General features: G+C 28.4%; 3 protein-coding genes across 8 annotated transcripts in view; 2 read left to right on the top strand and 1 right to left on the bottom strand.

The window, feature by feature from the left end:
* Nucleotides 1–6036, top strand: part of PKr-C (neuromedin-U receptor 2-like) — a 31538-nt gene extending 25502 nt beyond the window's left edge. For 2 of the 5 annotated variants that reach the window (XM_015983945.2, XM_015983946.2), the window contains exons 4-5: nt 1910–2127; nt 5008–6036. In XM_015983945.2, the coding sequence (XP_015839431.1) occupies nt 1910–2127; nt 5008–5457 (668 nt within the window). In that variant the 3' untranslated portion in view covers nt 5458–6036. The remainder of the gene's footprint in view (nt 1–1909; nt 2128–5007) is intronic. The other 3 variants (XM_963408.5, XM_015983944.2, NM_001303258.1) reach the window with 2 other exon arrangements.
* A 5531-nt stretch (nt 6037–11567) lies between these two features.
* The window catches only part of PKr-B (neuromedin-U receptor 2-like), a 44558-nt gene continuing 34751 nt past the window's right edge, over nt 11568–21374 (top strand). For both annotated transcript variants that reach the window (XM_064357711.1, XM_064357712.1), the window contains exon 1: nt 11568–11657. The gene's annotated coding sequence lies outside the window, so the exon portion shown is untranslated. The remainder of the gene's footprint in view (nt 11658–21374) is intronic.
* On the bottom strand, nt 18413–18999 carry LOC657079 (acyl-coenzyme A thioesterase 13). Its single transcript, XM_963559.4, has 3 exons — nt 18855–18999; nt 18630–18811; nt 18413–18585 (listed from the first exon to the last, which is right to left on the bottom strand). The coding sequence occupies exons 1-3, from the start codon at nt 18990–18992 to the stop codon at nt 18429–18431; spliced, it is 477 nt and encodes a 158-aa protein (XP_968652.2). The 5' UTR covers nt 18993–18999; the 3' UTR covers nt 18413–18428.

Genomic DNA, 21374 nt, shown 5'->3' with positions numbered 1-21374 from the left:
AAACCTCTCATTAACAACTAATTTGAACTTTTCTCGATCAAAAAGCTCGATACATTAACAACTGGAATCATATTGATGTATAAATTCCACCATCTATAAAACATCTCCAATAGAAGTGCTTTTGGAATTTGATTATATTTTCTAAATTTAGGTCAAGTTGTACAATACAGTTTTTAATAAGGGAATGATTGTTACAAGTAGTCAATTTACCTACAAATTGCTACAAAATTGAAGTGGCAGTTAATTAATGTTCACAGACTAGAAATAATGTGACATAAATTGACACAATGCTTGAAAAAATCGATAAGATTTAATCATTAAAAAATAAGTTACAACTCCCATTTGTGCACCAGGTTGTTTTTGCACGAAAATAGTAACCGAGAGGAGTAAATCATGTTTGTTTAATAATATTTGAAAATTGGTTTAATTATCTGTGTTAGAACTAGCAGTGTTTGGTTTTATATTTTCTACCTGATTTCAACGATCGTGACTTGTACATTGTGAAGTTAATTAAGTTAAATTAATTACTTCAGACACAAATTACATATTAAAGTCTTTCTTAAAAAAATAGTTATGGATATGAAAATTTAAACGTGCAGAATCTATATCTGCTTTCACTTTTATTTAACTTGCTTTGTTGTCTGTCTGTCTGTTTCATTTTTTTGGAGCCAAATTTGAAAGGGCTCTCGTTGTCCCAATGAATTGAAATTTTACATACTTAGGTAATCTGCGAGACAATGCAATCCTATGTGGTTAAATACCCCCTAAAGGGGTCAAATGGGGTTTTGGAGTTTTACATTATGTTTACAATGAGTTTTCGATGTGTACATACCGTAACTTATACCATCATTAACGGTATGTTGGTCATTGGGAAATATATTAATACTTAATCATTTTTATTACGTTTCGTTACAAACAAATGTCGCTATTTTTTTAAATTCATTTATCTTGGACGATAGAGTATAGACACAGAACAGAGGTTAGGATGTGTTTTCAATGCTAACAGCTGTTTTCTATCACGTACCACTAAACAAGTTTGCACAAATCAGCAAAAAAATAGCGTTACAATAATACGACGAAACTAAATCTTAGTGAAAAAGATGTTTAGAATAAGTAATGACTAAAATGCAATAGATAAAAAAATTTAAAAAATGTTTTTTTTTGGAAAAAACGCTTTTATTTAAAAGATGCACTAAAAAGTAAATAATAATAATAATAATAATTAATAATAATAATAATAATAATAATAATAATAATAATAATAATAATAATAATAATAATAATAATAATAATAATAAATTGATGAAAGAGCAACTAAGACAATCGTTAAGAATAATTAACACTCATTTTCGTGTTAAAAAAAAGTAAGCAATTTTATGAAATGTAATCTTAATCGTTTGATTAAGAGAGAATGTAGGAAATATGTAAAAATTGTCACAGGTGTAAGTATTTTATCTTCAAGGAAATAGTGATTTCAAACACTACATTTTTCACATGTTCTGTTATTTTTAAATAGGTACAACTTTGTTTTATTTGAAGTCTGCAAATATGCGTTTTTTTAAATATACTCGGATTTTTTTAATAAACATTTACGCACATACCTTGACTCTGATTGATTTTTTAATTTACAATTCCTCACGTTTTATGCATCTGTGTTACATTATCCGAACTAAATAAATCAAACATTTGGTAAAAGCTAAACAAGTCGCTTACATTTGATTGGGTGAAACCTCAAAGTAAAGCAACAATCCTCCGATTGTTATTGAGACGAGAAGCGTCTTTACAAATTGCTGTCTGATTTTTTTCTATTATATTGTTGGCGTTCTGTTTGTGTTTCTCCTTCTCTTTGTTTGTTCCACTTTTGATCGATTTTAGTTTATGCAAAGTTAAGGTCAATATTTGTTTGCAGTTGCAGTGGTGGTGGCCTTCTTCATCTGTTGGGCTCCTTTCCATGCGCAGAGACTGATGGCTGTTTATTTGTCCACCGCGTCCAAGGAGGCGCAGGAGATGACTTTCGAGCTCTATATGGTGCTTATGCACGCATCCGGAATTTTATACTTTCTCTCTACGACCATTAATCCGGTGCTTTATCATATTATGTCGAATAAATTTCGCGAGGCATTCAAGGTGAGTGGGTTTCAAGCACAATGAAAAATATAAAAAAATTTTTTTTAAAAAAGCTTACAGTAAAAAGTAAAAAATAAATATTTTCTATCAGAGAAGAGTATTTTGTTAACAAATTATGATTTTAAAATTATAAGCTTCGGAAACAGTGCCCAATGTAAAAAAGTAATTTTGTAATGGCGTTTTGTTATAACTTATGATCGTACCTAAAGCTTTAGGGGGTATTTAACCACATAGGATTGCATTGTTACGCAGATTACGTAAGTATGCAAAATTTCAGTTCGTTGGGACAACGGGAACCCTTTCAAATTTGGCTCCAAAAATATGAAACAGACAGACAGACAACAAAGCAAGTTAAATAAAACCTTTTAAAAATAATAATTTACGAAGTTTAAAAAAATCACATAAAATGCTTGACTTGAATTTTTGTAGTCGTAGGCTTTATTAAATATCCACGAAGCTCACTAAGTTATTCTCGGCTGATTTTCCTCCAAACTTGTCTCAAATTCAGATTTGATTCCCTGGATATTATCTAAATGTGCAAAGTTGAGTTAAGCCTGATTTAATTATTATTGTTCAGCCTGTTTCCAAGTTAAAGGAGTATAAAATTAGTTTTAGTTTCAAATGGAAGCATTTATTAATTTTTGTGTTTCACTGGAAAATAAAGTAGAGTGCAGAGCAACTTCAGATTGAATTATGTAAATATATGATTCGGTGTATGTTTACATTTCAGATGAGATGTTGAAAGGCCGCGAAAGATGTTTGGTGGAAGTGTAAAAAATGAGATAACTTTAGCCAAACCAAATAAAATTTCATTCTTTATCTCAATTTTAAAATTTTCTTTGTTTATTACGGACTTTCGGCCGTTGACAAGTCTCTTACGACCTCATTATTTTGGCCAGTTTTCTCGTGAAAATTGCTTACATAGTATAATAGAAAACAAGACAAACGACAAAATGTGAATTAAGCGGGAGACGTTGAGGCGTCCTGTGAATTATCAAACAACGGCTTAAATGAGGGAGGGCTATATTTCAGAATTTCTGTCCAAACGAGTTAATTAATAAAACATTAGTCTGGTCTGGGTCACCTCCTGAATCACCGAAACGTCTCGTTTGGAGACGCGTGTATGAAAAATAGATGAGAACGTGGAAATTGAAGAAAAAGTGATTTATTGTAGCGAAAAAGAACGACAAAAATACTGGCTATTTTTGGCGATATAAAAATTTAAAAAAAATATTTGCATTTTATTTATTGTACAAATAGTTTTTTTTGTATCATAACCATTGCAACTTCACCACGGATTTTTTGTTTAAAAATTTGCCATAAATATTAAAATTTTATTTACAAATGATAAATAATGGTTCAAGAATGAGACTAAAGAGACCATTGGCTAAAAATTTCACTTTTCAAATAATGAATCAATAATTAATAATTTTTAAAAGCTATTATTATTATTTAACTTGCTTTGTGGTCTGTCTGTCTGTTTCACTTTTTTGGAGCCAATTTGAAAGAGTTTCCGTTGTCCTAATGAATTGAAATTTTGCATACTTACGTAATCTGCGTGACAATGCAGTCCTATGTAGTTAAATAAAGTTTTGAAGTTTTAAGTTACGTTTACAAATAGGTTTTCGATGTGTACATACCGTAACTTATACCAACATTATCGGTATGTTGGTCATTGGGAAATATGTTAATATCATTTTCATTACGTTTCGTTACAAACAAATGTCGCTATTTTTTTTAATTTATTTGTCCTGAACGATAGAGTATAGACACAGAACAGAGATTAGGATGTGCTTTCAAGGCTAACAATTGTTTTCTATCACATACCACTAAACAAGTTTGCACAAATCAGCAAAATAATGATGTTACAATAATACGGCGCAATTAAATCTCAGAGAAAAAGACGTTTAGAATAAGTAAAAACTAAAAAGTAATAAATAAAAAAAATAAAAAATAGTTTTTTTAGAAAAAAAACTTTTATTTAAAAGATGCACTAATCAGCAAAATATCAGCAAAATAATGATGTTACAATAATACGGCGAAACTAAATCTCAGAGAAAAAATCGTTTAGAATAAGTAAAAACTAAAAAGTAATATAAAAAAAAAATAAAAAAAGTTTTTCTAGAAAAAAACTTTTATTTAAAAGATGCACTAAAAAGTAAAAAATAATGTTTTTCTATTAGAGGAGAATATTTTTCCTTACAAATTAGGATTCCAAAGTTTATAAAAGCTTTAGGAACGGTTACAAGTTATAACAATATGGCATTACAGAATATTTTTTTTTAAATTGAGCACTGTTGCCTAAGCTTTTGTAAATTTTAATTTGTTATGAAAAATATTCTCTCCTGACAGAAAAACATAATTTTTTACTTTTTAGTACATTTTTCAAATAAAAGTTTTTTTCTAAAAAAAATTTACATTTTTTTGATGACTTTTTTTATGTTTAAAGTTAATATCTTTTGAGTAATTAGCAAAAGACACTTTACTGATATTATTTTTAGATAGACAATTCAAAGGTCTTTTAGATGCAAAAATAAAAAACACTGTGCTATTTTTTAATTTTAATTTATTCAACTTTTAAAAAATTTTTTAATTCTTTTATTTTTCAAAAATAAGAAATATGCAAAAACAGCTACTTACTTTTATTGTTTTTTAAGTAAAATAAGAACAAATCACAAAATTATTTCTGAATATTTTTTTCAGGTATTATTAGTTTATTTACAAATTTTTTTAAATTGTTTTTTTAATTAAAAAAATTAAATTAATTAAATTAATTAAAAAAAAATAATTACAGCTTTTAACAGCATTTTTCTAATTATGTAACTTTAATTTTTAAATATTTTAATAAAAAAAATCTTGGTATAAATAAATATTTTCCAGAAAACTTTGTCCGATTTCTGGCGTCGCGACGGCGCCCGTCCATCCCAAACCTACTTGGTGTTAAGCCGCTGTCCACCACTTAACCGCCAAGCTTCAGACTCAGTCGACAGCCACACCAAAGAAGAACTCCACCTCAAAAGCGGTCTCAGCCACCGCCCTTACAATTTCCTCGGCTGCAACAAAATAAAGCAAGACTCCTCGACAATAAGCGAGTGCAAAACCCTCCAGTCCACGGTCTCGAGTGAATCAAAACCCGCTCAAAGGAGCGACAAATTCCGGATTTTGCGCGTCCTCGGCCCACAGAAACGTCCAGTGAAGTTTTTTAGACAGGAGAGTGTCGACAGCGGCCACACTATCAGCAATTCGAGCCTCCAGGACGTGGAGGAAAGGGAACACAGCAGCTCGGATTTGGTCAAATACATGGAAGAGATCAACGAAGATATCACCTAGCGCACAGCGAATCGCTTGAAGCGATTAGAAACTATTCCGGAACTGTCTGATCTCAGTGTGTATCTGTGATTCGTATCTCTGTTTGGTGTGTACTTAATTTTTAAGTGGGCGTTGAAGCGGTTTTGATTTGATTTGTACGAGTATTAAAAATATTTGGGTAAAATTTTTAATTTGATAAAAAGGGCAAGTTTTATTAAAATTGTGTTTTTAGGAAATTGAATGTTTTAACGTTATTTCAAATTCTTAATGTGCTGTGACCTGTGACCATAAAAACTTGCTGGTAACTGTTAATTTACTGTGAAATTTGTTCTCCGGTTTATTCTGTACCTTTTCCACATATTTGTAAAACGAATTAAAAATACAATTCTTATGTTCAATGTTAACTGTGCTGTGACTTAAAAAAACTTGACGTAAAATGTTGATTTCAATTTGAAAATAATTATTCGGTAATAAATCAGACATTTCTGTACCTTTTTATTTTTTTAAAATGTATTACTGAATTGATGGAAACCACTGATTTAAATGTGAGACTTGTCCTTAAATTATAAGACTTTCTGTACCTTTCCTACATATTTGTAAAACGAATAAATAAAAAGTCTATTTGTTAAAAAAGTCTTTTATTAATTATTGGTATTCCTTCCACCAATACTTGGGTCATAGTAAATATTTTTAGTTTCAAGAAATTCAAAAATTTAGAAAGACTTTTAGACTTACATATACAGGGTGATTTATTGATATGGGCGTTATCGATTGCACCTAAACTGTCAAAGATATCGAAATAAATCAAATGGCACTGCAAATAGGAAGTCAACGTATACGTCCTAAAATTATTTTGCTTTATACAGGGTGTTTCATTTTTATAGTGCTGCTTTCAACATAGTTTTTTTAAACGGTATCTTCTGTATATTTGTACATATTTAAATGTGCAGGTTATTAGCTTTATAAATCAGTTTAGTTTTTCCAATTTGCTTTAACCATTCAAAAGTTATTAATTTTTTCTACAATTTTGTGCGTCTGTAAGCACATAATTAAAAAATCGCAGTGGGCTTGGTTTTCGAGATATTGAGTAGGGATTTTGTCTGTGTGTAAACAACTGTCTGGGGTATCTTTTGGCGACAAGACTTTCCATTTGCATTCTAATATTACCATGCTGTGACACATTTATTTTGGTAAACTTTAAAGGACCATAACTTGATTTTTTTAAATAGGACTCCCTGTATTATTATAGTATTATTCATCTTATTTTAATTTTTTTTTACCTTTAAATTTTTTTCCAGATGTTGATAGTTTCGGAGATAACTCGATTTTTCTGAAAAATGCACATAAAATCTTTCTCTTGGGTACCAACGTAGTGTGCCATGTAAAACAATAAATTCTGACATAACAACATCAGACTTGCGTTTTTGTGACGTTTTGATTTTGTTGTGAAAATTAATTTTTCATGAAAAATGCATACAAATCTCATCGAGATATAAACTTTAATTTTGACGAGAAATCATTAAATAATTAAATAAAAATGAAAAAAATGACGGCACTACCAGAGAAAATATGCAAGAAAGAATTATAAAAGCTTTTGGTAGAATGGATCATGTCACATTAGAAGCGGTGAATTTTAAAAAAGAATTGAGCAATGTATTACTTTATCGCTGTTGATTCAGGTTTTTTACTTTTTTATTTCTCCTTGTAAATTTCTGTTACTTTTATTTAATAATTTTTTGTCAAAATTTTATTAAAATTTATGTCTAGATGATATTGCTAGGTATGCATTTTATGCAAAAAATTTATTTTCACAATAAACCCAAAACGTGACGTACTATAAATGCCATTTTGACATTAGTATGTCAAAATCTATTGTTTTTCATGGCACGCTATATTAGTATCTAAGATTTTTTATGTGCATTTTTCAGAAAAACCGAATTATTTCCATAATTATCAACGTTTGGAAAAAAACTAAAGATGCAAAAAAATGTAAAATGAGACGCTGAATAATAATTAGTAATAAAATACAGAGGGTGCTATTAAAAAAAATTAAGTTATGGTCCTTCAAAGTTTACCAAAATGAATGTGTCACAGCAAGGTGATGCTACAATGCAAATGTATGGTCTTGTCACCAAAAGATACCTCACACATTTGTTTACCTACGGACGAAGTCCCAACTTGATATCCCAAAAACCAAGGACATTGCGATTATTTAATAATGTGCCTGCAGACGCACTAAATTGTAGAAAAAATTTAATAATTTATAAACGGTTAATGTATATTGCAAAAACTAAACTGATTTATAAAGCCTAAAAAGTGCAAATTTTAATATGTACAAATATACAGGGGGTGCCTTTAAAAAAACTATGTATATATAAAAACTATGTATATATATAAAACTATGTATAAAAAGCAGTAAAATTTAAAAAACAAAATTAGGTATATATTTATTTGAACATTATTTGTTAATGTACCTACAGGATTTGAAATTTTTGATGCTGCAACGCCCTCGTTTATTAAAGAGAGAAATAAAGTAGATTCCTGTAACGAGCTTTGATGATGTAACAACCAATTCCTTCCCAAAACACACATAGATCTCTGCTTTGTATATTTTTGTGTAAAAACTAATAATGAAGCAATATTTAATTAAAACTTAACAAAACATTTACTCACCAACAAATTACGTTATGATTTGATTGAACAAATATTGAAAGAACAACTTTTCAAATTAATTAATTTTATCCCCCAAGCTAATTATTTTTATTTTTTCTAAATAATAATAGTAATCTGCCACAAGTAGTAAACCAAGCAAAACAAGCAATACAGTTCTGTCTTCAGCGTAAACAAGACACTTTTCAATCACTGAACCCAATTTGTTCGTATTCTCCCATTACCACTTTTATTGCAAGCGGCTAATAAAATTCCAACATTCTTTCTCGATTGAAAGCAATTATCGGTAAAGCAAATACTTTTGTGTTTTTGTTGCCCGATTGGAAGTCGTCTGTTTTACCAATAATAATGCAAATTATCGGAAAAACATGGCAAGGTCAACTCGATGGCCTTTCGTAACCCCGACTTTCAAGTTTAAAACGATTTGGGAAACTTTCCAGAAAGTAATTGGGCCTGAAAGTCATGCACGAATTGAAAAGCACACGTTTTAATAAAGCTAATGACTTTTATAACTTTTACAAATATGGCAAGTTATTTATATTGGTTCAAGAAAATAATCCGTATGCACTTGGTGTGTTGTATTTATTTTTGTAGCGACGAATCGTAAAATAGGAGCAAACATTGTGTTTGGACTCGAATTTTAAAGGAAACTGTTAACCTGTATAAAATAATACCGCAATTTTTATTGCACCAATGCAGTAAATCATCAAGACTAAGCGAAAATAAGTAAGTTACACAAGGCTAAAAATAATTGTATTGTGTTTTTATAACAGAACTTGGGAAACCTTTCCAACAAATAAAACGTGTTAAAGTGAATAACGCGACATTACTTTTTTGGTTAATATTCGTCTGTAAAAAAAAATAAGAAATGTTTTTTCAGGGCAAAAAATTTCATTTAAATAAATTTAATTTGGCTGTCGAAACTTGTCCAACATTTCACATTTGCTGAGAGACGTAATGACAATTTACGATTTGCTAAATGAAAATTTGGGACCGGAAAAGTAATCTTATTTCATACAAGAGTATTATCTCCAGCTCGATCAAATTTTGTCGTCCGCTTTGTCTCCGTTCACCCTTAAATCACCGACTTTAATCAGTTTCAACTTTTAACTGCGTTTTTATACGAAAGGCGATAAAGTGAGTTTTGACAGGTGTGGGCCGTAAAAGCTAAAAAATATCGTCAGATCGGATGCAAGGATGTGAAAATATGACAAAAGTTTTACTTTTAATATTTTCCTAAGCACGGTATTTAAAGTTGTGAAAGGCTTACAATACTTTCAATTGGTAATTAAATTTTCCTAATTTATTCTAAAGTTGAAGTGTTCTTAAATGACAAAAAGTAAAGTTGGTCAAAGTCGTGAGGATAAAGTTGGCTTGAATAAAGTGGAGCAATGTAATGAGGGGCTAAACGCAAACACCCAATTAAACTGATATCAACATATTTGGAACGTAATTTAATAGATAAACACAATATTTTATTAAAATTATTTTGATACTAATGTTGCAATTTTGGTGGATGCGCCGGGCAAATCAATTTAATTTAGGTAACAATAATTTTTGTTATTTTATACTATACAAACTATTTCAAAAGTGTCGACCTAACTTTTGTAGTGTAATAAAAGACGTTCAGTTAAGCCTAAAAATAAAGTCAAATTTTTTATAACTTGATTTTTAATTCGTAATAAGTTTTTTTTAATTTTTTTTTAGTATTGCTTAAATGTTTGGAACTTCATAAGACATTATTATGTGGTTAATGTTGTAAAAATTGTCGATTCCGATAATTAAATTCCAAACAATTTGAGCAGAAGTTCTCAAAATTTAACTTAAAAATTTAACCTTAAAAAGCAATATTTCGTAAATAAAGCTCAAATAAATTTTTATTACCTGAGAAATGGTGTGAGACTTTTGAATCAACTTGTACTTCAAATAATAAAAGTGACACAAAAATTATTTTTAGTTGTTAAGTACTTTATACATTATTTTTTTTTCATGTAAATTTTTTTACCAAAGTTTTTTTCTTTCTTTATAATCATAATTATGATTTTTAGTGCAAACAATGCAACAGTGCAAACAATGATGTTTAAACAATGTTTTAATTAAAAAAATTGGTAAATGTGCTGCTAACACCAGAATTACGTCTATTTCTTAATTAATACATTTTTTCTTTATATTACGGTACTTTTTTACACAAAATAACATTTAAACATAGCTTAATTTTCTCATTTTTATTAAGAAATTGTAGAAAAATTTTGAATACAATCATATATATTCAGAAGTATATGATAAAGCGCTGAATTATGTATAGTTAATAAATTTTGAAATAAAATAACAAGAATATATCTTGGTAGACTCACAATAATTTATTTAATTATATAATATTTTAAATAACTTTATTTTAGTTTAAATTTGTAGCCCTAGAATTAGTAAATATAAAAAAATTATGTGTAACATTTTTGGTGGATGCGCCGGGATAGTAAAATTAATTAAATTATTTTAATTTTATTTACAAATCAATTAAGATGTAAATTAATTAAATAAATTAATAAAAAATAAGCGTATTTTTCAAAGTGTATTTTAGTATTAGTTGTAAAAATAGTAAAGTTATAAAAAATATATAACGCACAGAGTGATGAGTCTCAAAAAAAATTATTGCTTTCACAAAAATCGGCGTTTGGTATTAAATAGCTGGTAGTTTTCCCTATGTCTGTAAATTTTTTAAGTTTTTTCCTACAATTAGATGAAATTAAAACTAATTAATTGATGAATTAAATAATTACTATTAGGTAGCTGCAAAAATTTTTTTATTTTTGTCTCATCTTGGACCAAGCGGTGTTTAAATATAGTTTTGTGATAAATCTCTGTGAAAAAGTCGTTAGCCCCATAAAATATTTAAGTAAAAATTAAAAATTCAAAAAAATTTTACTCAAAAATATCAGTTAAGCCTGCATATCCTAAACGTTTCTTTTAACACTTAACTCCATTTACCTTCTTTTTTCCATAAATTTTATTTCAGAAATTGGCTCTGTTGACTTAAACTAAGCTATTTGAAACTTCAAAAGGCTTCCTTTTAGGAAAACTCGCCCATTATTAGAATTAATTTAGTTTACTAGTTTTACGTGTTGTCATTAGAACAAACAATTAACAAAACATAATTAGAGCACAACACGTTCAAACTGTCGTGTTTAAAACGAACACTGTAAAGTTTTGTTTACAAAATTCAATTTAGAAAGAGTTTGCTTTAAACCTGCTTGAAACATGCAACTATTAACGTTATCGGAAACCGTTCCCTTGTAGAGCAATTAACTCAACAGGTAACGCAATATTTACCCGAGCTTTTTGAGACATAAAGCATTAACTCACTTTTTGTATTTGTTTACTTAATTTAATTTGTTCAACTGGCATTAACTTTAACAGTCACGTCACAGTCATCCAGAGCTTGCGCTGTAATCTCGTGCTTAAAGCGTGCTTTCTCAGTATTCGTCCGCTTCCTCTTAAGCTCGGAAGCTTTTTGAAAGTTTGCAACTTAAATCCATCTCGTTAGTTTCACAACGGTAAGAAATCTTGTGTACTAGAAATAATCGTCCGGAATGATGAATGAGCCACGCATCTGACTCTGACAGATTTAATTAATTTTTGCAAAAATCTAGATTTTTCTTTTGTGATTTGTATTCAGTCTAGCGATCATGACTGATGTTCAATGAGCTCGAATAACCCACAGTTTTTGTCAAATTATTAAATTAGCTAAATGCGAAGTCAAAGTCGGGCTGCATTTAATTTTATAGAGGGAAGGCTGAGTGAAATTGAAGGGTTTTGTTTGCACATCATTTTTAACGATAACGGTTTCTTGTGACAGTGGTGACAGAGGGGTTTGGCGTTTTTTAGCTTAATTAAAAATCTTATTTACATTAAACTGACTACGTAGTTAATTTTTTTGCATAAACTATAAAGTGCACTCGCCCAAGTTCCAAATTTAAATTGTGATATGTGTTATAAATAAGCGAATTTCATTTGAAATCATATTTTGGAGTTGGCACGTTGAAACAATCCATCCATCCAAATTTTCAAACAGGCCGACAAATTTTAAATATAGAACTGTAATATTTCACATATTACTAAAGTTTTTACTACAGCGCTAAATGTATTTTACGGCTGGAAAACAGTACAGGTACCAAGTTTGAACGGGAAATAAAATCTAGTTTATTATCAACACTGTGAAACACTTGGCGTAGAAACTATACCTTGATTATTTGCAGCTTTATGCCAAATTTAGTTTATGGATTAATTTTCTATTTTGTTACAATAATTGTAATAATAATAATAATAATAATAATAATAATAATAATAATAATAAAATAATAATAATAATTGTTCGTAGATTAAAGAATACACTTTTTATTTGTAAGTAATTTTAATTTATACACTTATTAGTTAAGTTAGTAGTCTTTTAATACTTTGTGGCCATTATTTATACTCTACGATGCGTTTAGAGAAAAGATTTTTGATTGTGGTAAAAAAAATTTTCGGTATTAACTTTGTATCAAATGATGTAAAAATAAATAAGGGTTCTCATTTGAAATAAGCAAAATATAAAACTCTAAAGTTTAAAAAGTTTGTTAGCTCCTTGTTTGTAGTAGTAACTCAGACCAATCAAACTCAATTAAGAAGTCTGTTAGACATTGTTTAACACATAGCTAGTAATAATGTTATCAAGGATAAGCACTGTATTTTTTTTATTTTTAGTGTTAAAGGTGTAAAACGATTTTTATTGGTTTTCATTTATTTTAACAATAATTTCCAAAGTAATTAATTTGATTTTTTAAGAGATGTGTTAGAAGCTAAAAGGCTGTTCTAATGAGGACAAAAAATGTTAGCATCAATTAAAAATTTTTTGTTATGACGTCATACTCAAATATAATATCACAAGTCTTAATTTAATTAATTTTAGTTATATTCAATTGTAGAAAAAAAATTAGTAATAAATTTAAGAAAACAAAGAAAATTAAATAAAAAAAGATAAAAAGCTTTTTGATATATAAACTGCATCACATATACAGCAGTTATATAACCGTCACATAACCTTTGCTGTATACAACATAACCATGGTTAGATAACTTATTAACCCTGAATCCAGTTTGGGCCATATAACGGTTATCTAACCGTAATATAACTATGGTTATATATGCTAAACATAGCTATGGTTAGATAACCGTTATATAAGCTAAGTCTAACATAACCAATAGTTATATTTGTGTATTGCGGTTATATAACTTTATATAACCGAAACATAACTCAGTAAAACAGTGCTACTAGGGATTTTTCTGTTTTAGAATTAGTTTTTTTAAAAGAACGTCTGTTTGTGTATTTCTTTTGAAAAATTACCGTAATAAAATGATAATAATGCGTTTATGTATATATCTAATGCCGTTCTTATTTTAGAACATTTATTCGCAAGTCATTTCAGTTCTTAGTAAAATTTGGCAGCAACTTATTAGCATTTTTGGCATAAACTGAGTTTTTGTGTAAAAAAAATCTGTGCTAAACGAAATCACACTAAAAACACTAATTCAAAGAAAAAAATATTTATACAAAAGGTTAAAAACTTAAAAACATGAGTTTAATTCAGATTTAAATTTTAATTCTCTTAGAGCCGGTTGATAGAAAATTTTGTTAAACTTTAATTCGTTGTTAAAAGTTAACAAAGCGAATGGACCAATCACCGGTCCTTATATTATTATATTTAAGTGTGTAGTCAATAGGTGTATGAATTGTCAAGTTGCTGTAAGAACTTATAATTTTTTTTATTTATTTTATTTAAAATTTTGACTAAACCATTGATTTATTAATAAGATTCAACTTAAAAATAAACATTTTATTAATCGAAATTGAAAAAAATTAGCTTACTTTTTCTAATCTTTCTGAAATAGTTATACAAAAATAGTAAACAATTAATACAAGACAGGGAGTAAACCTCTAAAATTTGCTTAAATTCGATTTCAAAATATTTAAAAATAGGAAAACGTTATCGATTTTTGAAAAAAAAATGCAAAATCAAGTAATACAAGTTTAACTTAAAAACATAAGTATTAAAAGTTACATCTTTATCCAACTCAGTTTACAGAAAGCTTCATTAAATTTTAATTCGTTGTTAAAAGTTAACAACGCGATTAGACTAATCAAATGTGTTCAATTTGGTCACGTGATTAGTTAATCACGCATTTAAATGCATAAACGCTTCTATAAATCTGCTTTTTGCGACAAAAAACCATAAAAATTATTAATAAAAATAATTTTGCATTGTAGCTCATTTCTGAAACAACCTGTAGACCTAAAAATAATGTGTATCTGCAAGTTTTATACAAATTTATTTAAATATTTTAACTAGAATAAGTTTAATTATGGATTTTTGGATTAGGTTGTTAGTCAGTTTTGGCTTCCAGATGCTTTACTTAAAAAACACAATTTGTAACAACTAAACATCCTGTATAGTATAACTAGAGACGTTTGTGGCATTGGTATAATTTCTGCAGCTTGGTTATGAGCAAATACGTAAGTAGGAAAAAAAACTTTGTTGCACAAAACAGGAAACTTGCTTATTTACAAAGAAAACTTTCATAACTAGAAATCTACATTTTAAATTTTCATTTATTTAATAAAATAAAATTTACAAGTTTGATCTTTATGCCGTGCAATAACAACTAGATATCTTCCCGAGATGTGAAAATTCTCGCCCCCTGAGGAGAACTTGATGGGATTTAACATTACTTTATATGAGTGCTCTTCACCATGTATTGTTAACATTTACGAGCTTCCACTCTATTATCCGCAAGATTCTAAACTTAATTGTTACACTCAGCGACTAAACAAAACGTGCAAAATTTTGCTAATCCAATAAATTCATCCCTTAATCTTATAATTTCATCTCGAGCGCGTCATAAATAACAATTAAACCATCACAGCTTGCGTTACTCTCCCTTTTTTCGCCGCAATTAAGAAAAAAAAAACAGATGCTAATTTAAAAAGCTCACTTTTGTGTGATTTATTTTTTTAGCAAATATCTGGAGTGCTGGGGAGGAATTTTTAAGTCTGCGCTGCTTTGATGTTTTGGCAAAGTGTTACAAACATCAAAATGCCAAATTTACCTAATAAATAAAAAATAACGTGGTTATGGAGCATTTTGCGTGACTGTTTAAGACGGTAAATTTTTTAACAATTGATAAAATTTTAAATTAGAGACGAAAATAAGGGTAATATGAATTTTAAATGAGCTTGTGATCTGACACACTGCTAAAATGTTGGCTTGGAATGGAATTAACTTAATTTTATAAAGCTTGGACTTAAAACAATTTGATCACCGATTTAATGTCTCTTTGTCGGTTGCTGAAGGGCAGCAGTGGTTTACTTTTATTATTAGAGCAAGGGTGCGGCTAAATGAAAACTTTGTTGATGTTTGCTGGTGAAATAAGAGGGTCAAAAGGGTTATGTCACATTTTTAATCCTAATTACAATTTTACGACCTCGTTTGAATTAATTAAAAAATTAAAAAACAAGCTATTGCAATTAATTTTATTACTTTAATTGATTATAAACGACGTTTGCGTACCTTTAACAAGCATTTTATTCGTATCTTTATCACAAATTGTGGTTTCAAGGAAAGCCAATTTTTTCCCGATTTTTACCACAAAACCATTAATTACAATTTCTTGGCCAACTTTGGCCCCTTTCAAATAACTACAAACAAACAAATAACAAATCAAAATTGTTCCTACTTACCTCAAATGCATATCTGTGGTCACAAAAGCATCAGAACATTTGGTCAAAAGAGCCAAAGACGAGAAACAATCAACTAACGTAGCAGAAAAACCACCATGTAAATAACCCAAGTGGTTAATTTGCGCTTCGTCAATTTTTAAAAATGCGGTACATTTTCCATCACCAATAAATGACAATTTTGACTAAAAATTTTGAGGTAATTTTGTTATAAAAATAGTACCTACTTTATCAACGACACGAGAGAAGCCCTTAGTTGAGATGTGTTTGTAAAATAGTTTTGATACATTTTGCGAAGGCATTGCAACGCCTCAAGTGCTCGTAATGTTTGAACACACGCTACACGTAATTAATTAGTATAATCGATGGAAGAAAACAACGAGTTTTTAAAATTTAATTTACCCTAAGTAAAGACCTCATGTTCAGAAAAAATCTTAATTAATTATTTTACAGGCATTATCAAATTTTCCTAGTATTGTTAATGTATTCCACTATTTTAAAAGAATGCAAATAATTTATTAGTTATGAAGTATTCCTTTGATAAAAAAAGTGATATCCAGGATGAATATAAAGTTTTTTTTGAAACTGGAAATAAATATAAAGGGTGTTAGGAAATGGCTTAGCAATATTTCGTATGTGACTTTGTCATGATCAAACGAGTTAAAAACCCTTATATCATTTTTCCAAGAAGTACGTTCTTTCTTCAGAAATTTTTATGAACCCACCTGTTGAGAGCCACTGTGTGGCTTATAGTTTATTAGCAGTAAATTTTTCCATTAAAAAAAGAAGATGGTGGAGCATGGGCGTTTTGAGAATTTTTCAAAATTGTGTCTAACACGTTCTTTTGTGTGGGAGGTTCGAATCCCAGTCCTGGCAAAAAAAATTGTAATTTTTTTTGTAAAATTTAATAAACAAACACAAATTAAAAAAAAGGACTACGTAGTAGACCAAGTTAATTTTCCTGTTTTGTCAATGAAATTAAAATTTACGTTAATTTTTATGATTCTAGTTCAGCGGTTCTCAAAATCTGGGACTTTAATTTCAGAGTAATTTTTTTGGAAAAGTATGCATTTGTGATTTACCTAAATTTTACTTAATGGATTTGTCTTGCTATTCTCTATTTACTTTTAAATTTTTGATAAACCATTCCCTAACACGCTGTGTGCTATTTTAGTAAAAACGTAAAAATTTAACACAATTTTTATTTTTCTAAATTCGTCATAAATTGACTTTTGGTATTCTAAATATGTTATAAATATTCTAAATTTGTGTTAAAATAGAATGTTTTAAATTTTTTAAGTTGGTATTTACGAATAGTTAAAAAACAGTTTATCAGATTTCTGACTTCAATAGTTTTTTAATTTTACATCTAGAGATTTTTTTTATTTTTTACACGTTTTCAGTGTTTGAGTTTTGTAGTCTATTATGTTCCTCATATTTAATTTTTATTTTCTAAATTTTTTTATTTTTTGTTTATTTTTTATTAACTTATAATTTTTTATTAAAAAAATATGAAATTATAATTTCTGTTTTCTATTTTCTTAATGTTCTTACTTTGCACTTCTATAGTTTTTTATTTATCACTCTTTTAGTTACTTAATTCAGCAGAATTTTTCTCTCACAGTCTTCTGGTTTTTAATGTATTTCATTTTCTAAGTTTGTTAGCTTTTCAAACTCTTAGTGTATTGTTTTTTTACTTAGAATGTAAGTGTTACAAATTATTAGTTTTTCTCTTTTCTAGTTAAATAATTTTTTTAATTTTTTCTTTTTAGTTCGGAATGCCACGTGTAGATTAAATTATTTTAAGGTGACATTGTCTTTTAATTCTGAAAATTCACGAGCTCTTACAAAAGCACAGCATTATTTTAGTCAAACCACTTTTATAAATGACTTTCTTCTTACTTTGATATTTTAGCAAATAATAGCATAACAAAGTTAGAAATAATAGGCCTATCACTTATTAAAGTTATTAAACCTGTGAATAAAATGAAAATTTAAAAAAAAGTATATCAAGAGTTGTAGAAAAATTAGAAAAAATGTACAAAAAAAATTAAATATAAAAATCTAGTAAAAAAATATCGGTAATGCAGATTTCATATTGATTTCTGTATTCCCATACAGTGAGTTCATTTTCTAGGTTGAGATAAATTTTTACTAAAAAACGAATTAATTATTATTCAGAACAATATTTAGGTTCAACGATTAATTAACAGCTTTTTTGTCCAATAGAATCAAAGAAAATTGTAATGGAATTTATTTATTACATTAAGTTTTTATTTTTCCTGCTGTAGGAATTAATTACCAGGTTTTAAAACCTAATTTCCACCCAAAAAGTGTTTTAACCTCCCAAAAATCCGGTGTCTAAATATAAAATAGAGATAATTTTTAGCTTTATATTTAAAGATGGATTAATTCCAAAAGCGTTAGTCTAAAAAGTTTCTTCATTTATTCCTTTAGAAAACATTTTTTTAATTAAACTTCTTGTAACAATGGAGAAATATTGATATCTTCGACAGTCGAGAAAAAACAAAAACTGCAGTTTTCTTAAATTACCTTTATTGCGATAAATACAATGTGTGCGTAGCTTTGACTAAAACATGACCATTTGCCTTATTTTTTATTGTAGCTTCAATGAAAGCTAAAGTAAGGCCCATTTTAACTACGTTACAATCCACCACAATCTCGTCCCCTTTTCTGGCACCTTTCAAATAACTGGGAAAAAAATGCTAAACCGTCTCCAATCGCAAAAAACTTACTTCATGTGAATATCAACGGACGCAATAAACCCGGTATGTTTGGTAAACAAAGCGAGAGAAGTGCAACAATCGACCAAAGTAGCAGCAAAAGCTCCGTGCATCCAACCGAACTGATTCGTGTGTTGATCTTCAAGTTTTACCTCAACTGAGCATTTTCCATCAGTGACTGACACCAGTTCGGCCTGAAATTCCCTAATTAAATCGTCTGTATCTCGAATCAATTACCTTTTCCAAATTTCGGTCATAGCTGTTTCCCTCGCGACTAAACTTGTGGAAAATTTGTTTGCACTCCTCAATTCGAGCCATGATGACGAACAAATCAGTAAAATTCTTTCCTGGTGAGGCATTTATACGGAAACGCATGCGCTGGCTAAGGGAAGTGCGACCTTGATGACTTTTCAAAAATTTGCATTTTTTACTGTCTAGCGTTTATTGATTGCTTGGATTTGCATTTTGAGTTGAGATAATCTCTAATTAAATCGGACGCAACACGTCTTTGTAGCAATTCAGTGCGAAAAATTGAGTTTAGTCAGTGAAAAGAGCACTTGTGGCCTTATTGTAATTCAAGAACAACACGTTTTGTTTGTGTGGTGGTGGTTCAGGTGCGGCGAAAAACTCGACAGATTTTCAGTTCAAGTAGATAACTTTGTTAGTTCAATTAAAATTTTTAGCGGTGTGTTTGAAGTGCCTCTCTCTTGAATGGAATTAAAAATTAATTTCTTTTGTGAGGTTTAGTTTTGAATTATTTATAAACAAAGGTGAACTAATCGATTCTTTTGTAGTCTTCACGGTTTTAATAAACAACAAATCTAAGCAAAGGAGCTACAATTAGGTTTTAATTTCAAACCAATAGTTTTTAAAACATAATTTTGTTGATAACTAATTAATTTTTTTTACCGATTTATTTCTAAATTTTAAAACTCAAAACATAATTATTAATATTTCAAAATTTGAAAAAAAAGTGGTTTAGTTAACGTGTATGAAGTTGAATGGATTTTGATCGTTACTTCACACAGACATAGTGAATTTATTTCTGAAAGAGACACACTGTATAACGTATATCAACGATTCTAAAATGCAAAAACTAAAAAAATGGCAATCATTTATTTAACACTGATAGAAGTTACATAAACTATTCGTAAATGTTGTAATGTTAAAAAAATAAATGTGCAAATCATGTACAGTAACCAGCACGTGATATTTAAGTGTGGTGTGACAGGGATAATATTTCCGAAAAATGCGTTAAGTTATAATTTTTTTTCTATTTTAAATATAAAGAAATTTTGAGCAACAACAATGCACCGCCAAAAAATTTTTTACTACTACTTCAAAAGTTAATAATCATTCAAAAATCGAATATATTATCAAATATTATTAAATATATAACTCAAAATAATAATATGTATTAATCAAATTATTTATATTCATAAATTTATGTATAAGTAGCTACAGTTTTTGGTCGAAATTTTATGATTTCTAGCGAACAAATCATTCATCAATAATATTTCGAAAAAAATATACTTTAGAAAAAAATTCTGGCTAGCCATAAAATTACGTTTACTTAAATTTTACATTTTTTTAAATAATTAAGTTTAAAGAATAAATTGTTTTGTGCAAAAACACAAGCACACAGTGTTTTTAATTTAAAACACGGTGCTATGAGAAACGTGTTTTAAAATAGCGTTTATATTCTAGGATTTAGATATCAAATAAAAGGATTTAAATATTACCAACAAAAAACATATAAAGTATAATAAGTATATAAAATAATAATAATAAATAATAATAAATATATAAAAAATATATAAAGCAGGCGCTAAATTCTGAGTTATTGTCTTCAGTTTTTGAAATATACAGCGTGGAATTTTTAACTCGAATAAAATTCATAACTTTGATTTAGGCGAATTTGGTGAAAATTTCCAAAACATGTCAATTTTTGTTTTTCCTTGCCTACTATTTGGAGCATATGGTTTTTGTTTATCTGTTGTCAGAAATGCACAGCCAACTTTAACTTTTTTTTTCAAATTAAATGATATGTCAAATGACACCTCGTATAAAAGCCCTTTTTGCAAGCATTATAACGCACTATTTGTTTTTTGAATTTTTTCAAAGCCTACGTGATAAGAAAAATAAATACCAATTTAATAAGTTGAACATTATTTAATGCAACGATTGTTCAAAATGGGCACTGTTCCTCTCCTGGGAAATAACATCATGATAGTAGCATGAATTTCTAACATTTTGCAACATTTCTAGTGTGATTTGCCTAATTTGAATTTATAAAAATTGGTTTTCATTTTTTTATCGCGTAGGCCTTGAAAATATTTAAAAAACAAAGAGTGCGTTGTATTCCTTGCAAAGTGCTCTTTCACATGAAATGACACTTGACATTTGAAAAAAAAAGTTAGAGGTGGCTGTGCAATTTTAACAGCAGATAAACAAAAACCATATCCACCAAATGATGGGCAAAAAAAAAGCGATTTTTTGGAATTTTGACAAAAATTATTTACATCCAAGTTATGAATTTTATACCAGTTAAAAATTCCACACTGTGTAGTTAAAATACACTTTTAACAGACTCACCTTGTATATTTCTTCTTGATAAATCTGGATATCTAAAGGCCCTTGTATGAAATGTCGTTCAAATTATTGTCTAAGTATTCATAGCAATGAATTTTAAATAAAAAAAATACAGAGCATTAAATTCTTAATAGTAAGATATAAACATAATGCAAAAAAATTATC

This window comes from Tribolium castaneum, chromosome 7 (genome assembly GCF_031307605.1).
Source record: "Tribolium castaneum strain GA2 chromosome 7, icTriCast1.1, whole genome shotgun sequence".
NCBI classification, from domain to species: Eukaryota; Metazoa; Arthropoda; class Insecta; order Coleoptera; family Tenebrionidae; genus Tribolium; species Tribolium castaneum.
This window is presented reverse-complemented; position numbering and strand designations above follow the sequence as displayed.